Below are 22589 nucleotides of genomic sequence, written 5' to 3' on the forward strand. Positions count from 1 at the left end.
TTTTGAAAGTCTTTAAATGAAGTCAAAGGCTTTTTAATGAGCAGATATTGTTAGACACATACAAAGTAAAGCTTGTTCTTTATAAACTGGATATTAAAAAAAGACAATCACAGTGATGTAAACACAATTTAAATGTAAAATACCAGCTGTTGTAAAAACAAAGATTAGAGCACTCTATTTGTACCATAAACCATTACAGTTTATTAAAAAACAAACAAACAAACAAACAATAGATTAAAAACTGTGGCACTGGAATATTATTAGTGATTTAATACTTCATTGTCAATCATTTTAAACGGTATCCCACTTCATGAATCTTCCAAAGAGGCGAGACGTGCAGTTCAGGTACGAAGAGCAGCTCCGTCATCATCGTGTACAAACATCATCGTTGCACTGCAACAGATGACAAAGATGCATTAAACAATGAGAACAATAAATAATGAGCCTCAGCCATGTATTTAGGAGAAGCAGCAGCTCATAGATAAAGATGCCGCTCACCGATCACCTTTTGTGGATAAAGCTCCATCAATAGGAAGCCTTGTTTGTCTAAACACCGCGTCTTGTTTGCGGTCCCTCAGAGTGATCGCTCAAGTTAGAACACGAGTCATTCTTGTGGGAAATCTAGTTTGAGAGTTCCCAAACCTGGGCACAGATAGAAGAACCTCCAAAGTAAACAGAAAGGTTTGAGGAGAGACATTACTTCTAAACCCATGAGTGGTCTTAGTGGTTTTATCTGGACCAGCCTGTGACCTCTCTCTGTTAACAAAACATTGCCCGGGCCTTTCCAAACCAGACATTAGCTTGTGACTTTTACTCGTTCCTGACACATTTTGACCCCTCAGGGATAACAAGGTCTATTCTGTTGTGGGTTGCAGAGATGACATCGGCTGGTCGTCAGAGATCATGGGGACATGTTGCAATAGTTTCGACACGGTGGATTCTGTGGGAAGCGAGCAATAGCGCTCAGAGGCAAAGTGGTTGAAGAGCATGTGCTGGATGTGACGGGCATGTCGAAAGCCCTGACGATCACAGGACAAACCCTGCAGAACTTAAAGTGTTAGGCCTATGATCTGTGAGCAGTTTGTTTTGTGAATACACTAACATAAACCTAGGCCACATTTTTTTGAAATCTTATAAATCAAACTGAATTCTTATATCTTATACCAACACAGCAATCAATGCAGCTCATTCTCTGAAGCAGAGTTTCTCAAAGTATATCAAAGGTTCTCAGAGCTACAGCCATCAGGATGTGGATGACCGGAGGGGGCGGGGGGGATCTAAGTTGAATGAAAATGGTTGTACAGGAGATAAACAACAGTTTGCTGATCTGACCTTTACTTCATTAAAGTTCAGATTTATTGTTGTCAATGACTGATAAAAACTGACAGGTGTGGGGCTTCTTTTCTTTTCTTTTTTTTTTAGTTTGTGAAGAGAGAAGGAAAGAAAAATAAAACACTGCACTGTCTGTCTGAGACCTGTGCAATGCCTGCACTTACAAACTGATAACATATAAACTGCTGTGCTTAACTGATGTTAAAAAGACAGTTTTTTTGTAGCCTGAATAGGTGAAATGGGATGCATAAGTGTTACCATTTTCATTAAACACAACAAATGCTCTGATTTTGCAAAACTAATTTGTAAGTGTAACAATATGAACACTTAATCCTGAGATTATTCTTTCTTATCAAGAACACAAAGCCAGCGCAACTCACCCTGCAGAGTGAAGCAATACTGAAGCTTTGATGTTTTATGATGGTTTTATTACGACATGCTGATGTCAGCCTGTTATGGCGTCATATATATTACTTGATATGGCTTCTTGAAACTTTTTTAGAGGTCATCCTTGACCTTGGGTGCTGACTGTGAAAGTCAAGGTCAAATGCTTAGCCAACCTAGGTACTCCTGTCACCCAGGTTGAAAGACAATCCAAAAACAAAACACATGTGAGTAATATAAAGTTTTTACTGATTTTGGCCTGACCTTGATCCCATTTTCACCAAAATGAAATCAACTCCTTATTGTTATCTGCCATCACACAAAATGTGAATATGTCTTGAAACCTCTGAATGCTAGACTGCTAACAAACAGACAAACAGAACATATTACATACTCCATAGTGTTACTCTTGTAGATGTTTTTATTATAGACACAGCACCGCAATCAGCAGCTGGTTAGCTTATCTAACAAGTGCCTGGCTCTGTGGGAACATAATAAATACCACCTCAGAATAAGATGTGCAAAACCTTTTTTTTAAGTTTGGATACAGCAAGCCATTTCCATTCTTTGTGTTGTATTAAGCTAATTTTAGCCTGGCTGTAGCTTAATATTACAGTCCTGTTTCAATATTCTTGCGATGCCCCCAGCCAGAAAGCCAGATCTCTCAAGAGATTTAAGAGTAAATAGTGTTGTTGGGTCTTGTACGTTAACATAAACTAGTGGTTTTGCAATAGATACTAAATTACTGTTTGCAGTAAGCAAACAGTTAAAAAGCAGGCACAATCTGTCACTAAAAATGTGTTAAGTGCTGAGACTTTGCATATAAACATAATGATGGTAGTGCAGTAAGCAAACAGGAACTTATGTTATTGTTAAAAAATTCCCTATGCAAGCAGACTACTTAATACTACATAGCCTCCAAAAAAAATACATCCCATGATTTAAAAGGTTCATGATTACGGAGGAATTTTGATCCTCTCCCTTTGCAACAGTCATTGTTGTAGATTTACTGCTGACTGGAATCATTGGCCCTGTCCTCTTGTTACATTTCTAGGAAAATCCAAGTCAGGTTACGCTGTAATTTACGACGTAGGGTTTCAGAAGGGTTTGAAGTTACTGCTGAAGCATAATTCCCAAGTAAGTGCTCAACTTCAAATTTGAAGTATCTGAAATCTAAGCAGCGCTTCATCACAGTGGTCGTAATCAATGAGGAGAATCACATGGATGCTACAGCGAGCCTCTAGTGAGGCTATTGCCAGTCGCATGGTGGAGGAGAAGCGACGATTATGAGCTCGCTACACAATAAGGTTGAGTCAGGACATTTTATAGAAAACAAATCCTCAGTATAACCATTTTTGAAAAGGCAATAATGCTCTAATAACATATAATTCTCAGTTTTACACTTTAAATCTGCTGTAGTTTTAATATTAAATATCTGTAGTTTCTGTTTTTCATTCACAACATGTTTGCCTGCCACAGGCTGTTTATCATTTGTCTCTCAGTGGTAACCAATTTATGACACTGTCATGACAACACTGACCTTCCAGCTTCTTAAAATCCCACTGTGCACATTAGGTAAGAAAATTCTGAGTCGCCTCTACCAGAGGGTTTAAAAAAAAGAAAAAGGATGTAAACAGGGCAAAATGATTAGGGTGGAAACCAAATGAGGTAACAATGACCTCAACAGAAATGGTCACCGCAGCCAGTACTGCCAGTCATTCCCATGTCCTCTTACTAGACATGCCCCATTTCTGCTGTGCTGTACGAGTAATCTACCACACATACACAATGATGATGGTAGTGATCAAGGACTTGCTAAAAAATATGAATTCCTCCATAATATAGTGATAATTTCAATCTGCAGAGCATTTGTGCTTTTCAGCTTGCACTACAGCACCGCTATTATATGGATCTGTAAAATAACTGCTGTGTTTTCAAGTACGGAGATCATCTTCAGTCAAGTTTAAAAGGTTTCGGGGCCTTTGACACAGACACTGACAGACCATGAAGATGCTGTAATAAGTGTGAAATTGTCTGTGAAGAGGATACTCTGATGCATTTGTCTCTACTGACGTAAAACAGACTCTGTTGAAAGAAACTGATGATTAGATCCCTCCAGTGTTTTCACACACACAATGACACCAGTTTGCTCTATCCCATTTAACCCTTTGCTTTACAGCTCAGTTCATAGCATCAATTATAACATGGACATGCATGGTATGCCTTACCACTGGCCTCTGTCCTTCTTTTACTGTGGCTGAGATACCCAGAGCCTTGGTAATCTCCTCCAAAGGCAGGTAGTCTCCTGGTGAATCTTGGATAAAGTGCAGTAGGACCTTTTCTCCACCTTTGCAGTGCAAAAATAAATCACTTAGATACTTTCATCATATAAACAACTTGCTGGCCCTGTTTATTACAATATAATAATGTAACTTTGCTTTGGTTGCCTCACTAGGGATCCTTTTTTAAAAGCAAAATACATGAAAATAAAAAAAATGCTACGGCACACACAGAACAGTATTTCAAACATGTATGTATAGTGCAGTTTGGTTTAACGCAAAGCTTCTGTTTGATAAACTACTTCCAAACACAGAAAAATGTTAATATTATAGAAATAGAACTTCACAGGGTTTACTGTGTAGGTGTTGAAGGACTTTTGGTGGAGCCAAGGCTTTAACACTGGGAGACACACCAGACAAAGTGACCCACTACCTACTCTACCAGATGCCTTTTTCCATAAGGACAAACTGTTCTACCGCACCGTAAGAAGACTTTGGCACACAAAGAGGGAGAATTAGAGTGACCAACCATTTTATTTGTATTGTAAAATTAATTGAATACTGTCAAAAAAACCTTTTAATATAGTCTTCGTTTTCCTAATGTTGTGCTATAATGTATATATGTAATGTATTTAGGACTGTGCCTTTTTATTTGGTGAGCATATTTGCTTTTATATGTTTAAATATAGCTAATAATCTAACCTTAATATATTCGAACAATTGAAAAATAATCCTATACTTCATGTAAATGAGCAAGAATAGTCAGCAGACCTGTGGAAAACTGGATTTAGAAGTAAATGCTGCTCCTGACTGCGTCACCATAATGTGATGCTGCACTGCCCTCTAGAGGACACACCACAAAAATGCAACTTAAAATGACAGAACACCTTTTCTGTACTCAGTGCCATACCACAAGGTGAATTATGAGGAAAATCCTCTAATTTGTCATATGTTTTAACTCCTTATCTCCTGAATGGGTACTAGGGGTAACCTCTGAACTGAACTGAACTGAACTGAACTGAGCCATTTCTGTCATACTTCAGGCCTGCTTCCAGAACAAAATACCTGGGTTTTCATCAGAAGTTAGCACGGATGATCCCTGCCTATACAGCTTACCATGGATGCCCTTAAAAACCTGAAACCTGTGCTAATAGTTGTCAAACCACATCTTTATTGGTACAGACTGAGGTAACAAAACTTGTCATTAGGGGTACAGGGGAGGTGGTCATATGTCATCTTTATTTGGTAAAGGTTTAAACAATCAGTGCCTTTCCACTTACTTTTACATAATCTTAAAATGGACCCTTGCACCCCTCCACCCCACTGGTGTCCACCCAGTTTACCTTTGGCCACAATGACCATGCCTCCACTCTGGAGCAGATCTCCTGAGAAGTTTCCCTGGATTCCTTCAGCGCTGGCCTGAAAAAAGCAAAAATTATCAGCTTGAAAAAGCCACCGTGTACCACTGCTCTTTTGTTTTTAATTCGTTTTTGAAAGTGACAAATATGTCTACCTTTGCTGCTACATCTCGTACTTTTTTCCCCAATGCTGCAGGAACCACACTTAAAGCGTTGTACCTGAATGGGAAAAGAATACAGTTTTTCCATTACAGAACATTAAATATTCGTGCATTTGATTTGATGAATGTTTTCTTGATTCCTGTTATGATCCCAAGATGATGTTTTAAAATGATTGGGTTGGTGAAATTTGTTTACTATAATGAATTAATTGAGTCAAGATCAATACTGTTTAAGTTACTCCTTTTTTTAGTAAGTTTGACAATTTAAAGCAAATCACATCTTGGTCAAAGCACTGGTCTTAGGAGCTTATCCGTTTTAGGTTTGCAAGAGGTAGTGCTGAACACTACCCCAGCTGTCATAGGGCAAGAAGCACTGTTCACCCTGGGTAACAAATACGAAGACAACAGCTCATGCAGACAATCGCCTGCCGGGGTGCATGGCTAATTAACAACAGCTAGTTAATTTAACACTGATTGTAGTAAAACCCATGCAAAACAAGGAATAGCATGTAAACCCCACACATAAAGGCCCCAGCAGGTTAAAACCTAGAACAGGGTTGTCACTTTAATCCTAAGTGGGCCACAATGGGTGAAACTCTTCTTTCTGTTAGTGTAAAGAGATTTAACTATACATTTAATTCCCAAGATCTTTTAATGCAAGAAGTGTAATTTAAACATTACATCTCTGTTTTTCTACGTGATTAAAAAATGCGTCTTTGGGCTTGAAATGAAAGACAGAAATTTGTAATATTGCAGAAGAAAATTTTGTTAGCTCATTGCACAGACTGCCCTTTAGTTATAAAATGGAAACATTTAGTTGATTCATTTTGCTTTTCTTTTTTTACTGTGAACCCACTATAAAAATCACAAGTTTCTATTAATTATTTATTCGTTTAAGTATTACATATTTACTTTGGGGGGGGTCTTTATCAGTTACAATTCAAAAATTTATGTCCTCAATTTTTCCAAAGATGTTCAGTGGGCCAGATTGGAGTCTTTGTGCCTTGTGTTTGACATCCTTGACCCAGAACCTTCTTGGTGTACTGACATTAGCGCTCTACATTTATTGCACTCACCGTTTGAAGCCCAGATCCTTGTAGCATTTCTTTTGTTCATCCACATAAAGGGCTAAAAAAAAGGAAGCTGATTAATGATTATTCACAATCACACAGCAGGAGTGGCTGCTGACAATTTTGAATGCTCTCAGCAGGGAAGTTCTAGTCAGTTACAGAAGGCCTTTTTTTTAAGATACTCTAGTCTGGTGTAACCTAATTTTTCGACAGCTTTTATAAGAACTTACCAAAAGATAAATTAATATGCACTGCACTGAATGATTAAGGATGCTTACGTCCTTTTAAAAAGCCTCCTTGCTTGAACTCCTGGAGCCCAAATTCTTCTGGTCCGACTCCCACTAGCGCTACCCCGTTGGCCCTCAGGTCTGGCTCCAGTTTGCTGATCTCTGATGCCGTCCACCGACATACCTGACAGCCAAACCTGCGCAGGAAGAAGAGGACCACGGGCTGGTCCTGCCACAGAGACTGGAGCTCTACTTTCTGAAAGACAAGCCGAAAGAAACAGCAAAACACACACACACACACACACACACACACACACACACACACACACACACACACAGTAAATATATGAGGAGCTGGCCCTGTGTGTTATATGTGCAAATGAAACGTTATGTCACAAGTGAACATTATCATTATGTCACTTTAAAGGCCTCGTTACTCAGCAGTTGTTTCAGTGCTGGGGAGGGGGGGTGGGGAAACAGGTTTAATTTAGCTGCCTCGGCGGGGTAACAAGTCTACTACTTCATATCACAGCTTAATTTGAAAAAATAAAAAGGGGGTGGGGGGCACAAAAAAGCGAAGCAACTATCCGAAACGATAAATAAAGTCCACAGCTGTAACCCTCAGCAGCCGCCCATCTACGTAACTCACCTCCTCGCTTTCATCGCTCTTCAGTAAGTTTTTTCCAACTTTAGCAAGGTCGACTGACGCCATTTTCTCCGAGCCGGGTAAAAGACTCCAAAACACCACGAATTAAGTTCACAGATCAAGGTGACAAGCTTCGGGAGTGAGTGACTGTACAGTAAAGACGTCTGTTACACCCGCATAAACTGTTGCAAAACATCTACATCCGTATACGCCCACTCAACACGAACCTCCAATCATATTCAACTGGAACTGAAAACACAACCAATCAAGGGGCGTGCTACGAGTCGCTTTCAGCACGTGCAGAGAGTACTACAAGCAGCTTTTTTTCTTTCTTTCTGTTTTTTTGTAACACGGTGTAGTAGTTGTTGTTTTAAGATATCTGTTGATGCACCTGTGAAGCATGTGCGGAACAATTTTAAGCTGACCCCATGCTCTGTGCTTACAGTCGTGGTAATATCTATATGTTGTGTAAGGTTCAGCACAGGTGAGCTCAAAGGTGGGATTTTATTGCATGGTCTCTGTTTACTCTCTTCGCTCGATTATATATCCATTTTATAGCTCTTTAAGTTCATCCCATGTCCCAGCCTTCTGTTTTCTATTAACTCCACAGCAAGTTGTGCCACTCCATCTGAAATCACCTCAGGCCCCGTGGGTAGTCTTTATCTGTCCTCTACCCTTGTGAACAGAGATCTCCGATGTCGTTCCTGGGATCTGCTGGAGCCACCCGCCCAGTTTGGGGCTTCCTGTCTGAGTGCTCAGATTACCACCGGGACCACTGTTGCCTTCACCCTCCACATCTTTTCGAGCTCTTCTCTCATCTCTGGTATTTCTCGAGCTTCTCATGTTTCTTCTTCCTGATGTTGCTATCACTTGGTATAGCTACATCTAGCACTATAGCCCTCTTCCTCTGCCACGTGTGATTAGATACTCATCACCAGTTTGTCCCTTTGTATCTGGAAGTCACACAGGATCTTAACTCGGTCATTCTCAACCACCCTAGGGGGATGTGCTATTTTGACCTCCAGACTTCGAGACCATATTCGGCACAGATGTTTTTGTATACTATGCCAGACACTTGCTTATGGTGTTCCATGTATCCCCTGCTTGCTGGCATCTTGCGCCCTACTGTTATGTGCTAGATTGTCCAAAGGACATCTTTGCAGAGCCTGCACCTGGGGTCTTGGCTGATGTGGTCGACCCCACTGCAGAGATACTTTTGACAAAGGTGGGAAAAAAAATCTGAAATGATTAAATTCCTATGTACACATTTAAGATACTGTTGTCTTCACTTTCTGCTGCTTATTTTACTGATTTTTAGAAGAAAATTGTTTCTCTACTTACTGTAGATCAGCCCAATTACACAATGTAACAAAACCTTTTTCCTCTGTATATTTCTCGGTTGCTCATGTCTTAAATGTAGAGAAAAAATATTATTCTTTTCAGAATGTTCTCTCTTGTGACCAGGACAGTAACATTTTCTATTCTTTCTACTTCATTGTGTTATGAGACATCACTGACTATGTTACTTGCTACCTTAAACAAAAAAAATCTGTTTCTATATCAATGGGATGTGTGTAAGATGTATAATATTTGCGGTCTCGTTCTGCTCACTGCTCAGGCTGGTCAAGGCAGATGGCTGCCCCTGCCTAAGTCTGTTCTGCTGAAGGTCTTCCTGTTAAAAAAAAGTTCTTCCTTCCTGCTGTTGCCAATTATTTGCTCATTGGGTCATTGGGGGTTCTTTCTCTCTTTTAAGATCTTTAGCTTACAATATAAACCAACTTCAAACAACTGTTGCTGGGAAATGATTATATAAATAAATCAGCATTCAATCTAACCAGTTCTCCAAATAGAAACCATTTCATTAAAAAGATATCAACCTCAGTAACAATAAATTTAATACACTATACCTACGGGGGTGTTTCCATCTCTCATGTACCAAGGTGAACATCCTGCAGGCCAGATTAACCTGCTACAAGTCAATTAGACATAATGAGCCTGTTATCAGAGGTGGCCCTAAAACCACTTTAGTATTTCTGCAGGGACCAGAGCTATCTTTCGTGCTGCCATTTTAAATAAAGGGCGGTCGACTCCTTAAATCTTGAAGGAGCTGTTAAAGAAAGCAGCCTTACATCCACCTGCTGATCTGGGAGCGGCCTCAACGACACACCAAACTGAAACCCCCATCTGCTGTTATTTCCCTCTGTCAGTGCCAAACATCTAATCCAGGTGGGACTGCTCATGCAGAACAAGTACTGTTTTACAAAACATGCATTTTCAAATGTCATAATGCAAAAAAGTGTGAATTTGCACAAGACTTTAGGCCAGCTACAGTTTACCTGAGTATTCTTGATATGACAGCTCTACGTGTATCCTAGCAAAAGGTTCTGTAGCCATTTGACCTTTCCTTTAACACAGTCCTCTCACTCACTGCTAATGAGGGGTCTAACTGTGCCAGCAGCACCTTGGGGGGGGGGGGGGGGTTGCACATTTTCTAGACTGAAAGACATGTTTTATAGACACAGTGTGAAAGGGCATGCAACACTCTTTGATGTAGCCTAGGATTTCACTCTAGCTCTGGTGGGTGTGTCACATGTATTACCCAACCGGCGGCAATGTGAAGCCTTCATAAACATGTCATACTAAAAAGGCAGTGCACACAATGGGCCACACCCTGATGTGCTGTGGATACATGCTATAGGGACAGGAAGCAATGCAACACCATTTGACTATCTGACTGAAAAAAAAAAAAAGCGAAATATCCGCACAAACATCGTGGACAGGAAAATAGTATACAACCACATTCACGATGCACACAGAAAACTGAAAAAAGCCGAGCTGTCTGCATTTATATGTGTTGGTTATTTCGAATTTCCTGCTGCTTTCTTATCGGAAAAGTCACAGTTGAATAAAATAAAAACTATCTAGCAAGTCAAAGTTTCAGTTAAAAAGCAGGAAAGACATAAAAAAGTAGTTCAAGAATGCATAATTAAACAAAGATTAACCAATATGATAAAATAAAGGTGTGAATTTCTTTTCCTATAAAAGAAAAAGGAGTGCAATTTATTAAACCCGTTTACCTGAATTTGGAATATAATTATTACACTAATATTGCTGCTAAGTACTAGGCTCATACTGGAGTAGTGCTGTATGCAGATAGATGGATCCTCTGTGCTGATGTTGCAGGGAGGGGCGTGACGTCACGGGAGAGACCGGGAGGAAGACGCGAAGGGAGGGGGACAGATAGGGAGGGGGGGATGAGGAGAGGGGAAAGGAGAAGGGACGAAGGAGAGAGCGGGGGGATGACTGCATCAAAGGAAAACAAAACAATCATGACTCCTGTAATTCATACTACGGTTTCTATACATCACAAAGGTTGCTGTGGTTATCTACACAGTATGCCGCAATAAATGACGAGCTGCCCCGAAAAGGTAATTATCCTCTTTCACGTCGTAATGTGCACGCTTTTTATTTATTTATTTATATTTCTGTGCATCCTCTTACACAGTAGATCGCCTAATCGTCACCTTAAGAGTCTATTGCAAACAGAAGAAAAAATCGAGGATCATGTCTCTTAAAAAAAAAAAAAAAAGCAAAAAAGGCTCTGGGTCGGCAGGCTATCAGTCAAGTATTTCTATTAAATGTGAGCGACAATGATGCGTTATCCTTGTGAATGTCCTGAAAGCCGTCATTGACATCCACACCGCTTACATTGTGTCCTGTTTGAGCTTCCTACATGAAAAATTAAAATGGAAACAGGCGTCATGAGCGCTGCCGCATAGTACACTGCTGTAGTCAGCCACGCAGAGCACATGGGCTTTGCGCACAGCATGCGCACTGGTTGCAGTGCGTCGTGCCCACCGACGGTGTCTGCACATGACTGCAGTGTCCTTTTGGTTGCACTACATAACCATTAGCAGCACCAAGTTAACTGTGCTAGACCGTGCTGATCTTGAATCAAGTCCAAACAAACTTTTGCGCATGTCTGACTTGTAATTCATTATTGGTATCACCCTTTAATATGTTCCAGTTGCTGCTGGCTTGAGAGAGATGTCATCTCCAGGAATGGGCACCCCCAGTGACCCCCTCTTGGCCAGTCCAGGAGGGAGGTTTTCCACAGCTCAGGAAGGTATCTGGAGGAGCTCACTTCCCAAAACTGCCAGCTTTCCAACTTCCACCACTCGGCACCTCAGTCACAGAGCCAACAACTTCCAAAGACAGCCAAAGCGGAGGAAGCTGATAAGACCTTCGCCTCCTCCGCCACCCAACACACCTTGTCCCCTGGACCAGTTGGACCTCAGTGAGCTTCCCCCGAGACGTACCTTCCAGGAGCTGCTCTTCAATGGCTGCATCTTGTTCGGGATTGAATTCAGCTACGCCATGGAAACAGCTTATGTGACTCCAGTGCTTTTACAGATGGGCCTGCCTGATCAATTCTACAGCTTGGTGTGGTTTATTAGCCCCATTCTCGGTAAGTAAGCAGCAGAGGTAGACGACTAGCTGCTGTACAGGCATATGTAATGTATAATAAGAATCCTAGTTGCATGGATTCTAACTTTGTATTTCGTTTTGACTTGAAGGATTCCTCGTTCAGCCTCTCATAGGAGCATGGAGTGATCGTTGCACATCCCGGTTTGGGCGAAGACGACCTTTTATTTTCGCCTTGGCAATAGGTAAGACGAATTAAAGCAGTACCATAGTGTTTTTGAAATGCAATTATGTGAAGCTGCGTAGCTTGCAAGTGACAGTGTTGATCAAATGGTAAATAATCTGCAATTATATGGTATAGTTACCTCAAATGTTAGCACTTTTGTGAAGTGCATTACAACATGTTTCTTATTGCTGTTATTTAGAAGAATGGTCAAAATCATAGCAGTTGTGGCCTCAAAGCAAATCCTGCATTTCCTCTGATGCAGCTCAATCAATAAGCAGTTCATTCCTGTAAAATGCTCAAATAAAACCATGGTTGGATAATCATAACTAAAGACCATAGATAGGAACTTGGCCACAGGTTCACCAAAATGCATGTGCTCCACCTAAGCACCTAAGTGTGGTTGCATAACACAGGGGAACTTATACACATACCTACTCAGTCTACTGCTTTTCTGTTACACTGTATACATGCCATGCTAGTACAGTGTGACATACAACATCTCAGATACATTTTAAATAAAACCACTGTGAAAAACATCCCACCATAAGGCACAACTCTTCATCTGGTTTTCAGTAAAGAGCTCAAGTAAACTCCCAGACAGTTCAGATTCAGTGGTTATAACTGGCTGTGTCTCTGTGTCGAATGTAATTCAGAATCAATCCACCTGGGAACTTGTACTGTTTCTCCATATTGACTGCAAGATCACAATTTTATTTTAAATTTATAGCCACATCATTTTGATGGCCAAAGATTATACACAGCCAGTAAAAACATGTAACCATTTGTTATGCTCTACATCAAAAAATTGGAAAACCCAGAGTTCAGGAGACATTCAGGTCTTCCGCCTTCATCTAGCTCTCATCTAGTTCATCTAGCTTTGGTGCTCATGTTAATTTTTTGTCACTTCCTCTGCTCTGCATTGTAGGAGCACTGATTGGTCTTACTCTGGTTCTCAATGGACGGGATATTGGGAGTGTCCTGGCTGACACAGCATCAAATCACAAGTGGGGAATAGTCCTGACAGTGTGTGGTGTGGTTCTAATGGACTTCAGTGCTGATTCAGCTGACAACCCAAGCCATGCTTATATGATGGATGTGTGCAGCCCAGAGGACCAAGATCGGGGACTGAACATCCATGCGTTACTGGCAGGTAGGAAAATAGTTCTGTAGCAGGGAAAGCTGAAGCTGTAACATATGTCCTTTTGAGATAATTTAGCAGAAAACAGTAGAAATTTAGCTTTACAAGTATTTTGTGGTTTCATTTCTCTACTCAGGTCTAGGAGGTGGATTTGGCTACATTGTAGGTGGCATCAACTGGGACCAGACACAGTTTGGAAGGTCAATGGGAGGTCAACTCCGGGTCATATACCTGTTTACGAGCATCACTTTGGTGATCGCCACAACCATGACTCTAATGAGCATCCCTGAACGGCCCTTACCGAAGAGCCAGCCGAACAAGAACTCAAGCAAAAACAGCCTGAAAAGCCCTAGCCTCCCTCTTCCCCCCTCCCCACCCGTCCACCCTGGACCAGATTTGGGACTAGATGAGGAAGACGAGGACGGTCTCTACAGCTACAATTTCTCAAAGTCTCACCCATGTAATCCTGACCCCTTGGCCCATTCTTGCAGTGCAAGTGCGCGTCTTTGTGCGGGCCTCAATAGCCCCATATCGCCCCTAAGCCCCCTCACTCCAAAGTATGGCAGCTTTATTAGTAGGGACAGCTCTCTCACTGGCATTAATGAGTTTGCCTCTTCATTAGGAACCTCATATATCGACAGTGTGCTCATAGACTGCTACACAGGCCAGCAGACACCACAAGCTCTGCCCCCCAGCTCCACCACTGTGCCACTGCCTCCAGGGGACTCCCCTCCCCCAGACGGGCTCATGCAGGGGCCAGGGAACCACCCTGCAGGTGCAGGACAGACCCAGGCCAATGTGGTGTCTCATCCAGTTGGGGACGCACAAGATGCAGAAGGGCCTCAGCCTGCTGGAGATGCACAATCTCACGGAGCATCTCAGGTCACAGCTGGGGCTCAGACTGCTGCGGGGTCACACCGGGGCTCCACGGCTGGCATCCTGAAGCGACCTCAGAGTCTCGCGCTGATGGAAGAGCCCATGGCAACACAGATTGTTGGGCTGGAGAATGGACGTAGGAGGACAGTGACTTTCAGCCAGCAGGTCAGACGCATGTTTTGAATCTGACATAAGGTGTTTTGTGAGAAGCCAGAACAGAGCTTTTTAAACATGATGTCATGTGGGGTTTTTTTCTCCTCCAATGAAGGTTGCAAACATTTTGCTCAATGGAGTGCGCTATGAGAGTGATCTAAGTGAGAATGTGGAGAGTGGAGAATCCCAAATGTCAATGAAGCTGCTGTGTATAGCCATCTACAGGATGCCTCCCTCTTTGCGGAGTTTATGCACTAATCATTTTTTAGGTGAGTAAAAAAAAAACTTAATTGAAATGTATCTCTTTTTCTACACTGCTGAACCTTAAAATCAACCTGTTTTGCATTTAATTTCATAAAAGCGTGATTTTTTTTCAATCTGTGCTTTAGGCTGGCTGTCCTTTGAAGGGATGCTGCTCTTCTACACTGACTTCATGGGGGAGGTTGTGTTTGAAGGAGATCCCAAAGCACCCCACGACTCCGAGGCTTACCAACGCTACAATGCTGGTGTCAGCATGGGCTGCTGGGGCATGTGCATCTATGCATTCAGTGCTGCTTTCTACTCAGGTAAGTACTCACACATCACATCACATCTGGCAGGTGTGATTCCTTACCCTGGTTGGATTTGTGCACTGCTTCGTCATTCGCTGAACCTCTCTCTGCTTTCCCTTCTTCAACTTTCAGCCATATTGGAGAAACTAGAGGAGCGTTTCTCTCTTCGCACGCTATATTTTTTCGCCTACTTGGCATTTGGTTTGGGCACCGGCCTTGCCACACTATCCACCAACCTCTACGTGGTACTTTCTCTCTGTGTCACCTACGGGGTGCTCTTCTCCTCTTTATGTACGCTGCCTTACTCTCTGCTGTGTGAATACTACCAGAGCCCTCAGGTCAGTATCGATATAAGTGCAGCAATTACCTAATTATAGTTGCTGGATGATATTTTCCCTGTGTGAACGTAAAAGAATAGATCAAAATGTATATGATCACCTTACCATTATCGTGTTTGTTTGATGGCTATGAAGCCACAGCCATCAGCCAGTTAATTTAGCTTAATGTTAAATAATGGGGGTAATAAAATCTGCCTCTGAGCTGAATAACTAGAGGTTTTATTCCAAATCATACAAAATTGAAATATAAAAATAAAACTTTATTGTTGTGAAGCAGCTTTTTTTAAGCTTTAGAGTTGCAGGAAGTAATAGCGCCAGATTTGCTGTCTCACTGTTTCTTGGACGTTCTACAGTAGAATGCTTTTCTGGGTGCTTTTTGCCAGACATTAGCATCACCCTGGTTCATTCATCAAAGAGCCAATTTAATTTTTAGGCCTTTTGAATTACTGCAGAAAACGACCTTTCTGGGAAATGAACATGAGTTTTGTTCAGCGAGATCATTTTTCCCAATTAACTCAAAGTTTAGGATTTTTTAAAAGCTGTAAAATGCGTAGATTTTACTATAAACTTGTTATGCCACAAAGCTCTCATATTTTGCTGTGATCAAGTTAAGTTCTGGAGTTTCATTTCGCTATTTTTTTGGGGAAACGCCTTCTCTGAGACAGATAAAAGAAGAAGAAGTTGAGTATTTAGGTATGTATTTTATGTTGTAGAATAAAAGCCTGCGTAAGCATCTAGAATCTAACTTCCAGTTAAGGGACCCAAAAGTGCTCAAGGTCCATTTTCAGATTTTAGGACTTTTTCCCACAGCACTATCTAAAGCAAAGCTTTGTATAATTTGCATTGACTGTAGCTTCATATTTAGTTTAGTGATGTCAGAAGAAAACAAATGAGCATACTGTCAAAGTCTTTCACAGCTTTACCCAGCAAATGTTTCAATGGGAAGAAGACTTGAAAAATAGTAATCACTCTCACTTTCCTTCCTAGATGCGCCTTGAATATCATTGTTGGAGAGAAATTTTGTTTTCAGTGATTGTTTTGTATTATCTGTTTACTAATTAGATCAAAAATCAAAACAAAGAAATCTTTATTTATTAAGAGTTTAAAAAAAATACATACAACACAAGAATAAGTTGATTTCCTAACTCTTACTCTGGATGCTTTTCTTCAGGGAGCAAAGAGGCAGTGGTTGTGACAGTCCAAGTTCATCATGGCACAAATGAGGCAGAATTTACATGTAGATAACCATAAATGACTTAAAAAGGTTCATATTTAAAAAATAAACAAACAAACAAACTTTTTTCTACTTGATTTACATGGAGTTGACATCATGCAGCTGTCTTCATAGTTACATAGTCTCATTACAAAAAAAAAAAAGACAAGAGTGTTTGATTTCTCCACTCCTGTAAAATGACTTGCATTCTTGCTTTGTCCACTGTTAGAACATCACCTTCCAGCTAGCATGTTTGCTGAGTACTTGCTTGCAGTGCTTAGACTGTTCCCACACTGTAATTAAACCAATTGTGTCTTTCAGTTTTGCGGCTCATCGGAGGAAGGGACCAGACGAGGGATGGGGGTGGACATCTCTCTGCTCAGCTGCCAGTACTTCCTGGCTCAAATCCTGGTCTCTGTGGCGATGGGACCTCTGACCTCCCTGGTGGGTGGGGCCCAGGGAGTGATGTACTTTGCAAGCCTGATGTCATTCGTGGGCTGCCTGTACTCCTCTCTCTGCGTGGTGTACCAGCTGCCCCCCCCTGAGGGTGAGCCCCCCGAAAGCGAGACCCAGCCACTATTGGTGCACATTTAGAAAAGCCTCTTACAAATTTATTTTTACCTCACACACAACCGCACGCACACACATACTCACTCCACAGCACTGTTGCTTTAGTGTCTGCTGTGTTGACCTTCACAGTGCGACAGACGCACTTGTAAATCCTGCCGCACACTGTACAGCACAGATTCATATATTGTTTTACACCAATTTAGCACTGCTCCTCTCAGAGCTAGACAGACAGACAGACAGACATTGGCCACCTCTCCAGTCTTTGTTTATACATGACCAGCGTGTTCATACAGTGTGTGTGCCCATGCATTTTTTCCTAACTTTTGCAAACGAATGTGTGACCTCTCTGAATGTGTGTGTGACTCTGAGTGACTCCTGTGAGTATAGATAAGCCGTTCTTGTGTCTGATTCTTTGCTGTCAAACTCTTGCATCATTTTTCTTGCTCATTTGTTGGTGTTTTTAGGATAGAAGTGTTTACCAGTATGCGCAAGCTAACCACTGCTTTCCCTCTCTTTTTCTTCCTTTTATCAGTTGCCTAACGTCTGCATGAGCTGCAGTGTAATCTCTTAAAGCCCTGTGTTAACGTTTTGTTTTGGTCATATGGCCAAGGGAATGTCTACCTGCCTGTTTCTCTGAGTTAGCATACTACACCTTAGGCAGGATTTTCTGACTAATTGAATGTGCTGCCAGTAGCCATTCAGGCTCACCGTTCATTCCTCTTTATTAATTCAAGAGCTCTCATTGCATAATTTAGCAAACACATACTTAATATTCACGTGAAGGCGAACTATGCCTAATCACAGTCTGGAAGGCTTTCACATTCTCCACATTTTAACAGCAAATACAAACAACACTTTCCACACTATCCAGTCATTATGAGACTTAACCAGTGTGCTATCCCCAAAATTTCACAGTTTGGTGCTGGGTGACTCTTAATCAAGAGTCCAAATAGGAGTACAATGTCAACTACTTAATCATTATAGAGCAGTGTCTAATAGGATGACACGCGTACTCGTACAAAAAACACAGAGAAATGTGTACTGGTGGCTAATTCTTGTCTGGGCCCTCACTAAGCCATGGACAGCCCTGTGAGCTGTTACCCTACTCCTGGCCATACCATTGTAATAATGACAGTGATTCTTGTCATTATCAGGAAGAGGAGAAGTTGAAACTGGGGTCTGAATCAGCAATCAGTCGGAAACCGAACAAAACAGAAGAAGAGAAAACAGAGAGAAGACTCATGTGAATGATGGGTAACCCTGAAGGTGGACAGCATTTTAAAAAAGCAAAAAAAAAAGACTGGGGGTTCACAGCCAGCGGCGGCGAATGCTTATCGTCATCATTAGGGCGCATGCTTAAGGTAGTAGGCTTCCGCTCCACTATGCTCAGTCCATCAGTGACGTATAGTGATGACTTTTCGTTTGTTAGCTGGACGTTTTAAACCTCATTCCTTTTTCCATCATCGAGAAGCCATCTACATCACTAAACTGGTACATGCAGTTTATTTTTTCATGGCAAAACGGTACGCTTTGTCTGTTCAGCCAAACACAGGCACCAAGCCTGATTTCAGGGCTTCAAACAAGCTTTTCGTTGTGTTGGTTCCACTGACTGAGCACCTCAACATGCAGGTGCCCCAGAAGAATGTCTGTAATTGCCTACTATCAAAGCCTGCTGGACTGACCAGATGCACGCCACGCTAACGTTTCTGAGGAAACAGTAAATGTGCGGATCATGCTGTTGCAGCTTGCTTGGGAAAGAAATAAAACACAGTTTTTGTGTTACATGGTACCACCTATTGCTCAGTATTAGCAGTGCTACTGTAAAAGCTACTTTTATTCAGGGTTAAGTTAAAACTAAAATGATCATTTTTTGCCACGCTTGACTCCTGTGTCAATTATTTTGTTGCATGCCATGTCAGTTGTAGCTTCCCTTAATGATGGGGTGAACTTCTCAACTACACCACATGGGGGAGCAAGTGTATACAAGAAAGTAATCCATTGATTCTGTTCACCCTTTTCCATTACCAAGTGAAATTATTCCTCTTTCCTGCATCTAAGCCAGCCATTTTCCATGTTAAGAAAAAAATAGGTCAAGTGACATCATCCACTTATAAAACCATGTTTTGTTTTTTTAAAGAAAGCACTGATGATGAGCTATTAACAGATAATAAACACACACGAAAGACATTCTTAAGTAAAAAGACAATTTATTTGTTAATCAGAATATACAAAGCAGTGGCTGAAGTAACCGAATGTCATTCTGGTTCTGAAAAAGGCAGTCTTGTACACAAAACTGAGCTACCCAACCATAACATAACACTCATTGAAAATGTAAGAGAAACAAAGTATAAATGGTACAAACTTGCGTGGAATGCATACAGAACAAATGACCAAAGCTTTAAGATTTAAGAGGGGTTAATTAACATTGCAAAATCCTGCCTCCACTGAACTGGGAAGTTTGGGGGGAATCAGGGGGGTCAAACTATCTAATCATGGAGGTGCAAGACAGAGCCCCTCTAATTCATTTGCACCATCTGCTATGTTAACAGGGCAGCCAAAGATTAAGTAGCAGCTCAAACACAAAATATTATGCCTTTTAACTAATAATGCTAACAACTGTCCATTATCCCCTGCTTAAAACTTATCTTTGGTCCTTTAAGTGTATCTGAGAGGTCAACATGAGCCTTGGAGGTGAGCAGCTGCCTGTATGTATGAATCATCTGGTCAGCACTGACATAATAGAGATTGTGCTTCTAACATACTGATATCAAACCTCAGGAAATTTAAAAAAACAAAAAAACAAAACTGATCTCGTGGCATGGCCCGATTTGTACAAGTAGGAAAAAAAAAGAGCTCATTTTAAAGACCAATAAATAACATTTCATTAAAAAAAAAAAAAGGATGCAGGGCCACTATGTTTCAAGACTCCAGTGCAATGTGATAACATGGGAGCAAACAAAAAGAAATTTCTCTCCAAAGATACAAAAAAGCACAAGCTCTACAACACGATGTTGACCAGGCTGGTAAGACAGTGCTGCAAACAAGTAGCAGGACAGAGACCTAAGCCTCCACTTCTGCCTCTTTCGAATCCCCATTTTCCTCTGTCTTCTGCTTTTTTGTCTCCACCTTTTCCTAATGGAAAAAAGAAGAAGAGTCACATTAGCAAAGGCCAAAACCAAGACTAAAACTTGCATACTTAAGGCCCAAAGACAACCCACCTCCTCCTCTTCAGCTGCACGCTTCACAGGCTGTGCATCAGTCTCCTCAGCAGGGGGCGCCTCCTCTGCATCCCCTATAAGGACAGTTTGTCACTTCAGAAATTACAGCCCTCACTTCCAGCGCATTTTCATTTTTAAACATATCAAGATTCACTTGTATTAAAAAGGGAAGATTTTGAGGTCAGTACCACACAAGAGAAACAATTATAGGGCAAATCAGTAAAATCTGAATACAGTACACATATAGTTGCAATTCCAATCTTTCAGAAAACACTAGTAGCACTTAAAATTAACTTACCTTCCCCATTCTTGTGCTCCTCCTCTGTGGTTTCTTCCACTTTGTCACTGTGTTCAGCACCATTCTGGATGAAGCAGAGGAAACATCAGTCTGGTAAGGGTATGCAATGACTGGCCTTCAATTATGTAAACAAATTATTTGCAGAATAACAAGGCATCCCGAGCATATTTTAGATAATGCTCCCACAGACTTGCATGTACAGGCTCCTTTGGGGATTCTTTAAAAGGCAATGTGTAGTGAGCTGTTATTACACTCCCAGAGGATTAGCTACCAAGCTCTGGGAAACCTCAGAGTAGAGAAAAACCAATGGAGACGTCCAGAGGGTTGCTAGCGAACATCTGCCATTTCACAACCCAAACAAAGCACAGTGTGGAGAGCAGCTGAACAGGAGGGGGGAGGCGGGTGCAGCGACACCTGCATGATGAGGGGCGCTAAGACAAAAGGCCATGAGGCTGCCTCTCTCGGCTCCAACTTACTGTGCCATTGGCAGGTGCGTCCCCGTTATCGGTCTTTTCTTCCACTTCTGCCTCTTTCTTCTCTTTCAGCTCCTACAAAATAAAAGCCCCTTTGATCAATGTTCAGTTAAGAAAAAGAGTTAAGTGCCAAATGTTACTCCCACGTCCGAGTTTGATTACGAGCTGGGATTGAGAAAAAAAAAACACGATGAAAACGGTATTAATGTTGTGTTCTTTTATTAAAACTAAGCGGGAATGCTGGTCTTTTTCACCCCCATGCCGCGCAGTTACACAGCAGTGTAAACCGTGCTGTGGCTTCCCGCCCACAGCGGCAGCTCCGCTCCACCAGCTGTACCGTTTGTGCCGCTTTGTCTGCTTAACAAGACATTTTTAAGTCAAACCACATCACACACATTTCAGTTTCCAGTCACAGCAATTAGTCGTCGATGCTGAAAACTGCTAAATGACTCGCCTCCACGAAGTATGGCTTTCGCCATGTGATATTTAAGACAAGTTGCTGGTTTAACTTACATAAACTAACGTTAATTACAAGCTTTGCTGCTGCCGTCAAATAACTCACTTGTTCAGCCGTAGTTAGCTAAAGAAACATAAACACTGTAACAACTTGTACAAGTTTTCTAAATCTTTCAACACGACGGTTCAGCCGAGAAAAAAAAAGAAAGGGGGAGAAAAAGGTGAATGAAACGCACCTTGGCTGTAACCTCTGCAGTGGCGGTTGTGTCAACAGCTGTGTCGGCCATGGTTAATTTTGTGTATTAATTTAGCTAATTATATTCCCGATCTAAAGAATAATTATTTCTCGTCTCTTCGCCTCTGTGTGAACAGTCCAAAGACGCTGAGAGAGAAACGATGTCTGCCTGTCTCCGCTCTTCTCTCGAGCTCGTTGAAAATCCACTCTCGTTGGATACAGCGGCTCCATCCTACACCTGATTGGACAATGTCGACCACCGGGATGTTTGATTGGATGAGTATCTTTTCAATCTTTGAAAACGAATCCCACCTCTGGTCTATCTCACCGTTGATTGGTCAATTTTTTTAAAGCGCTGCACTACACCATAATTCCCCCCCCCCCCCCCCCCCACTGCCCTTCACTTTGCGTTTGGTTTTTTCACTTAAATATGAAGAATGAATACTGTGAAAGTTATAATAATCAACAAGAATGTATTATTTATTAATATTGTTTCAAGTTGATGGATTGTAAAAGTTTATTCATACACAGAAAGACCCCAGGGCAATATCTTTTGTCTCAGCGCTCTTTCTCCGCAGAGATGTGGTGTCAAATTACATGCAAAAAGGAATAATGTGACGGGCTTGAAAGCAGACGGCCACTCCTCCTTTCTATATTTAACATTTTTAACGAAATGTGCTCACGCCTGAGTGTTCTTACACTTTCATTTTTTCCTTTACAAGACCCGATCAAAGTCACTTCTGTTTCAATAACTTCAACACACATCTTAATTAATTAAGACCACAACTATAATCTAAACAGCAACACTATGCCCCGCAACCCTAGAGCCTAACATACATCCTAAAATGAAAGTTTAATTGTTTCCACAAATGCTGTGCATTTGAACTGTATCTATTTATAATTGAATGTCTCGTCGAACTATTGAATGAATAGTGACATTTTTATTTGTTTTGTTTTTTTTA

General features: G+C 41.4%; 3 protein-coding genes across 4 annotated transcripts; 1 reads left to right on the plus strand and 2 right to left on the minus strand.

The window, feature by feature from the left end:
* On the minus strand, nucleotides 1-7871 carry prxl2b (peroxiredoxin like 2B). Its single transcript, XM_026167659.2, has 7 exons — nucleotides 7461-7871; nucleotides 6863-7067; nucleotides 6591-6642; nucleotides 5509-5572; nucleotides 5339-5414; nucleotides 3945-4063; nucleotides 1-393 (listed from the first exon to the last, which is right to left on the minus strand). The coding sequence occupies exons 1-7, from the start codon at nucleotides 7521-7523 to the stop codon at nucleotides 367-369; spliced, it is 606 nt and encodes a 201-aa protein (XP_026023444.1). The 5' UTR covers nucleotides 7524-7871; the 3' UTR covers nucleotides 1-366.
* Nucleotides 7872-10721: 2850 nt separating this feature from the next.
* slc45a1 (solute carrier family 45 member 1) lies at nucleotides 10722-18823 on the plus strand. 2 transcript variants are annotated; one of them, XM_026167661.2, is made up of 10 exons: nucleotides 10722-10885; nucleotides 11485-11925; nucleotides 12035-12127; nucleotides 13034-13258; nucleotides 13383-14287; nucleotides 14391-14544; nucleotides 14665-14841; nucleotides 14959-15164; nucleotides 16699-16924; nucleotides 18102-18823. In XM_026167661.2, exons 2-10 carry the CDS (start codon nucleotides 11505-11507, stop codon nucleotides 18128-18130), a joined length of 2436 nt encoding a protein of 811 aa, XP_026023446.2. In that variant the 5' UTR covers nucleotides 10722-10885; nucleotides 11485-11504; the 3' UTR covers nucleotides 18131-18823. The 2 variants fall into 2 exon arrangements, with proteins under 2 accessions (XP_026023446.2, XP_026023445.2); XM_026167660.2 differs by lacking the exon at nucleotides 18102-18823 and having other exon boundaries at nucleotides 10723-10885; nucleotides 16699-17329.
* A 314-nt stretch (nucleotides 18824-19137) lies between these two features.
* Nucleotides 19138-21987, minus strand: LOC113022348 (uncharacterized). Its single transcript, XM_026167662.2, has 5 exons — nucleotides 21629-21987; nucleotides 20940-21011; nucleotides 20464-20527; nucleotides 20166-20239; nucleotides 19138-20079 (listed from the first exon to the last, which is right to left on the minus strand). Exons 1-5 carry the CDS (start codon nucleotides 21677-21679, stop codon nucleotides 20008-20010), a joined length of 333 nt encoding a protein of 110 aa, XP_026023447.1. The 5' UTR covers nucleotides 21680-21987; the 3' UTR covers nucleotides 19138-20007.
* Between the last annotated feature and the right edge of the window lie 602 nt (nucleotides 21988-22589).

Source organism: Astatotilapia calliptera, chromosome 5 (genome assembly GCF_964374335.1).
Source record: "Astatotilapia calliptera chromosome 5, fAstCal68.1, whole genome shotgun sequence".
In the NCBI taxonomy this organism is placed as follows: domain Eukaryota; kingdom Metazoa; phylum Chordata; class Actinopteri; order Cichliformes; family Cichlidae; genus Astatotilapia; species Astatotilapia calliptera.

What these genes read in the sequence shown, in the direction of transcription:
- prxl2b (XM_026167659.2), bottom strand. Translation starts at nt 7,523, where the DNA reads ATGGCGTCAGTCGACCTTGCTAAAGTTGGAAAAAACTTACTGAAGAGC. An exon ending in AGAGCGATGAAAGCGAGGAG is followed by an intron (nt 7,068 to 7,460) that starts GTGAGTTACGTA and finishes CTTGTCTTTCAG; the next exon opens with AAAGTAGAGCTCCAGTCTCT. An exon ending in AAGGATCTGGGCTTCAAACG is followed by an intron (nt 5,573 to 6,590) that starts GTGAGTGCAATA and finishes TTTCCCATTCAG; the next exon opens with GTACAACGCTTTAAGTGTGG.
- slc45a1 (XM_026167660.2), top strand. Translation starts at nt 11,505, where the DNA reads ATGTCATCTCCAGGAATGGGCACCCCCAGTGACCCCCTCTTGGCCAGT. An exon ending in CATCCATGCGTTACTGGCAG is followed by an intron (nt 13,259 to 13,382) that starts GTAGGAAAATAG and finishes TTCTCTACTCAG; the next exon opens with GTCTAGGAGGTGGATTTGGC. An exon ending in CAGTGACTTTCAGCCAGCAG is followed by an intron (nt 14,288 to 14,390) that starts GTCAGACGCATG and finishes CCTCCAATGAAG; the next exon opens with GTTGCAAACATTTTGCTCAA.
- LOC113022348 (XM_026167662.2), bottom strand. Translation starts at nt 21,679, where the DNA reads ATGGCCGACACAGCTGTTGACACAACCGCCACTGCAGAGGTTACAGCC. An exon ending in GGAGCACAAGAATGGGGAAG is followed by an intron (nt 20,240 to 20,463) that starts GTAAGTTAATTT and finishes CTGTCCTTATAG; the next exon opens with GGGATGCAGAGGAGGCGCCC. An exon ending in GTGCAGCTGAAGAGGAGGAG is followed by an intron (nt 20,080 to 20,165) that starts GTGGGTTGTCTT and finishes TTTTTCCATTAG; the next exon opens with GAAAAGGTGGAGACAAAAAA.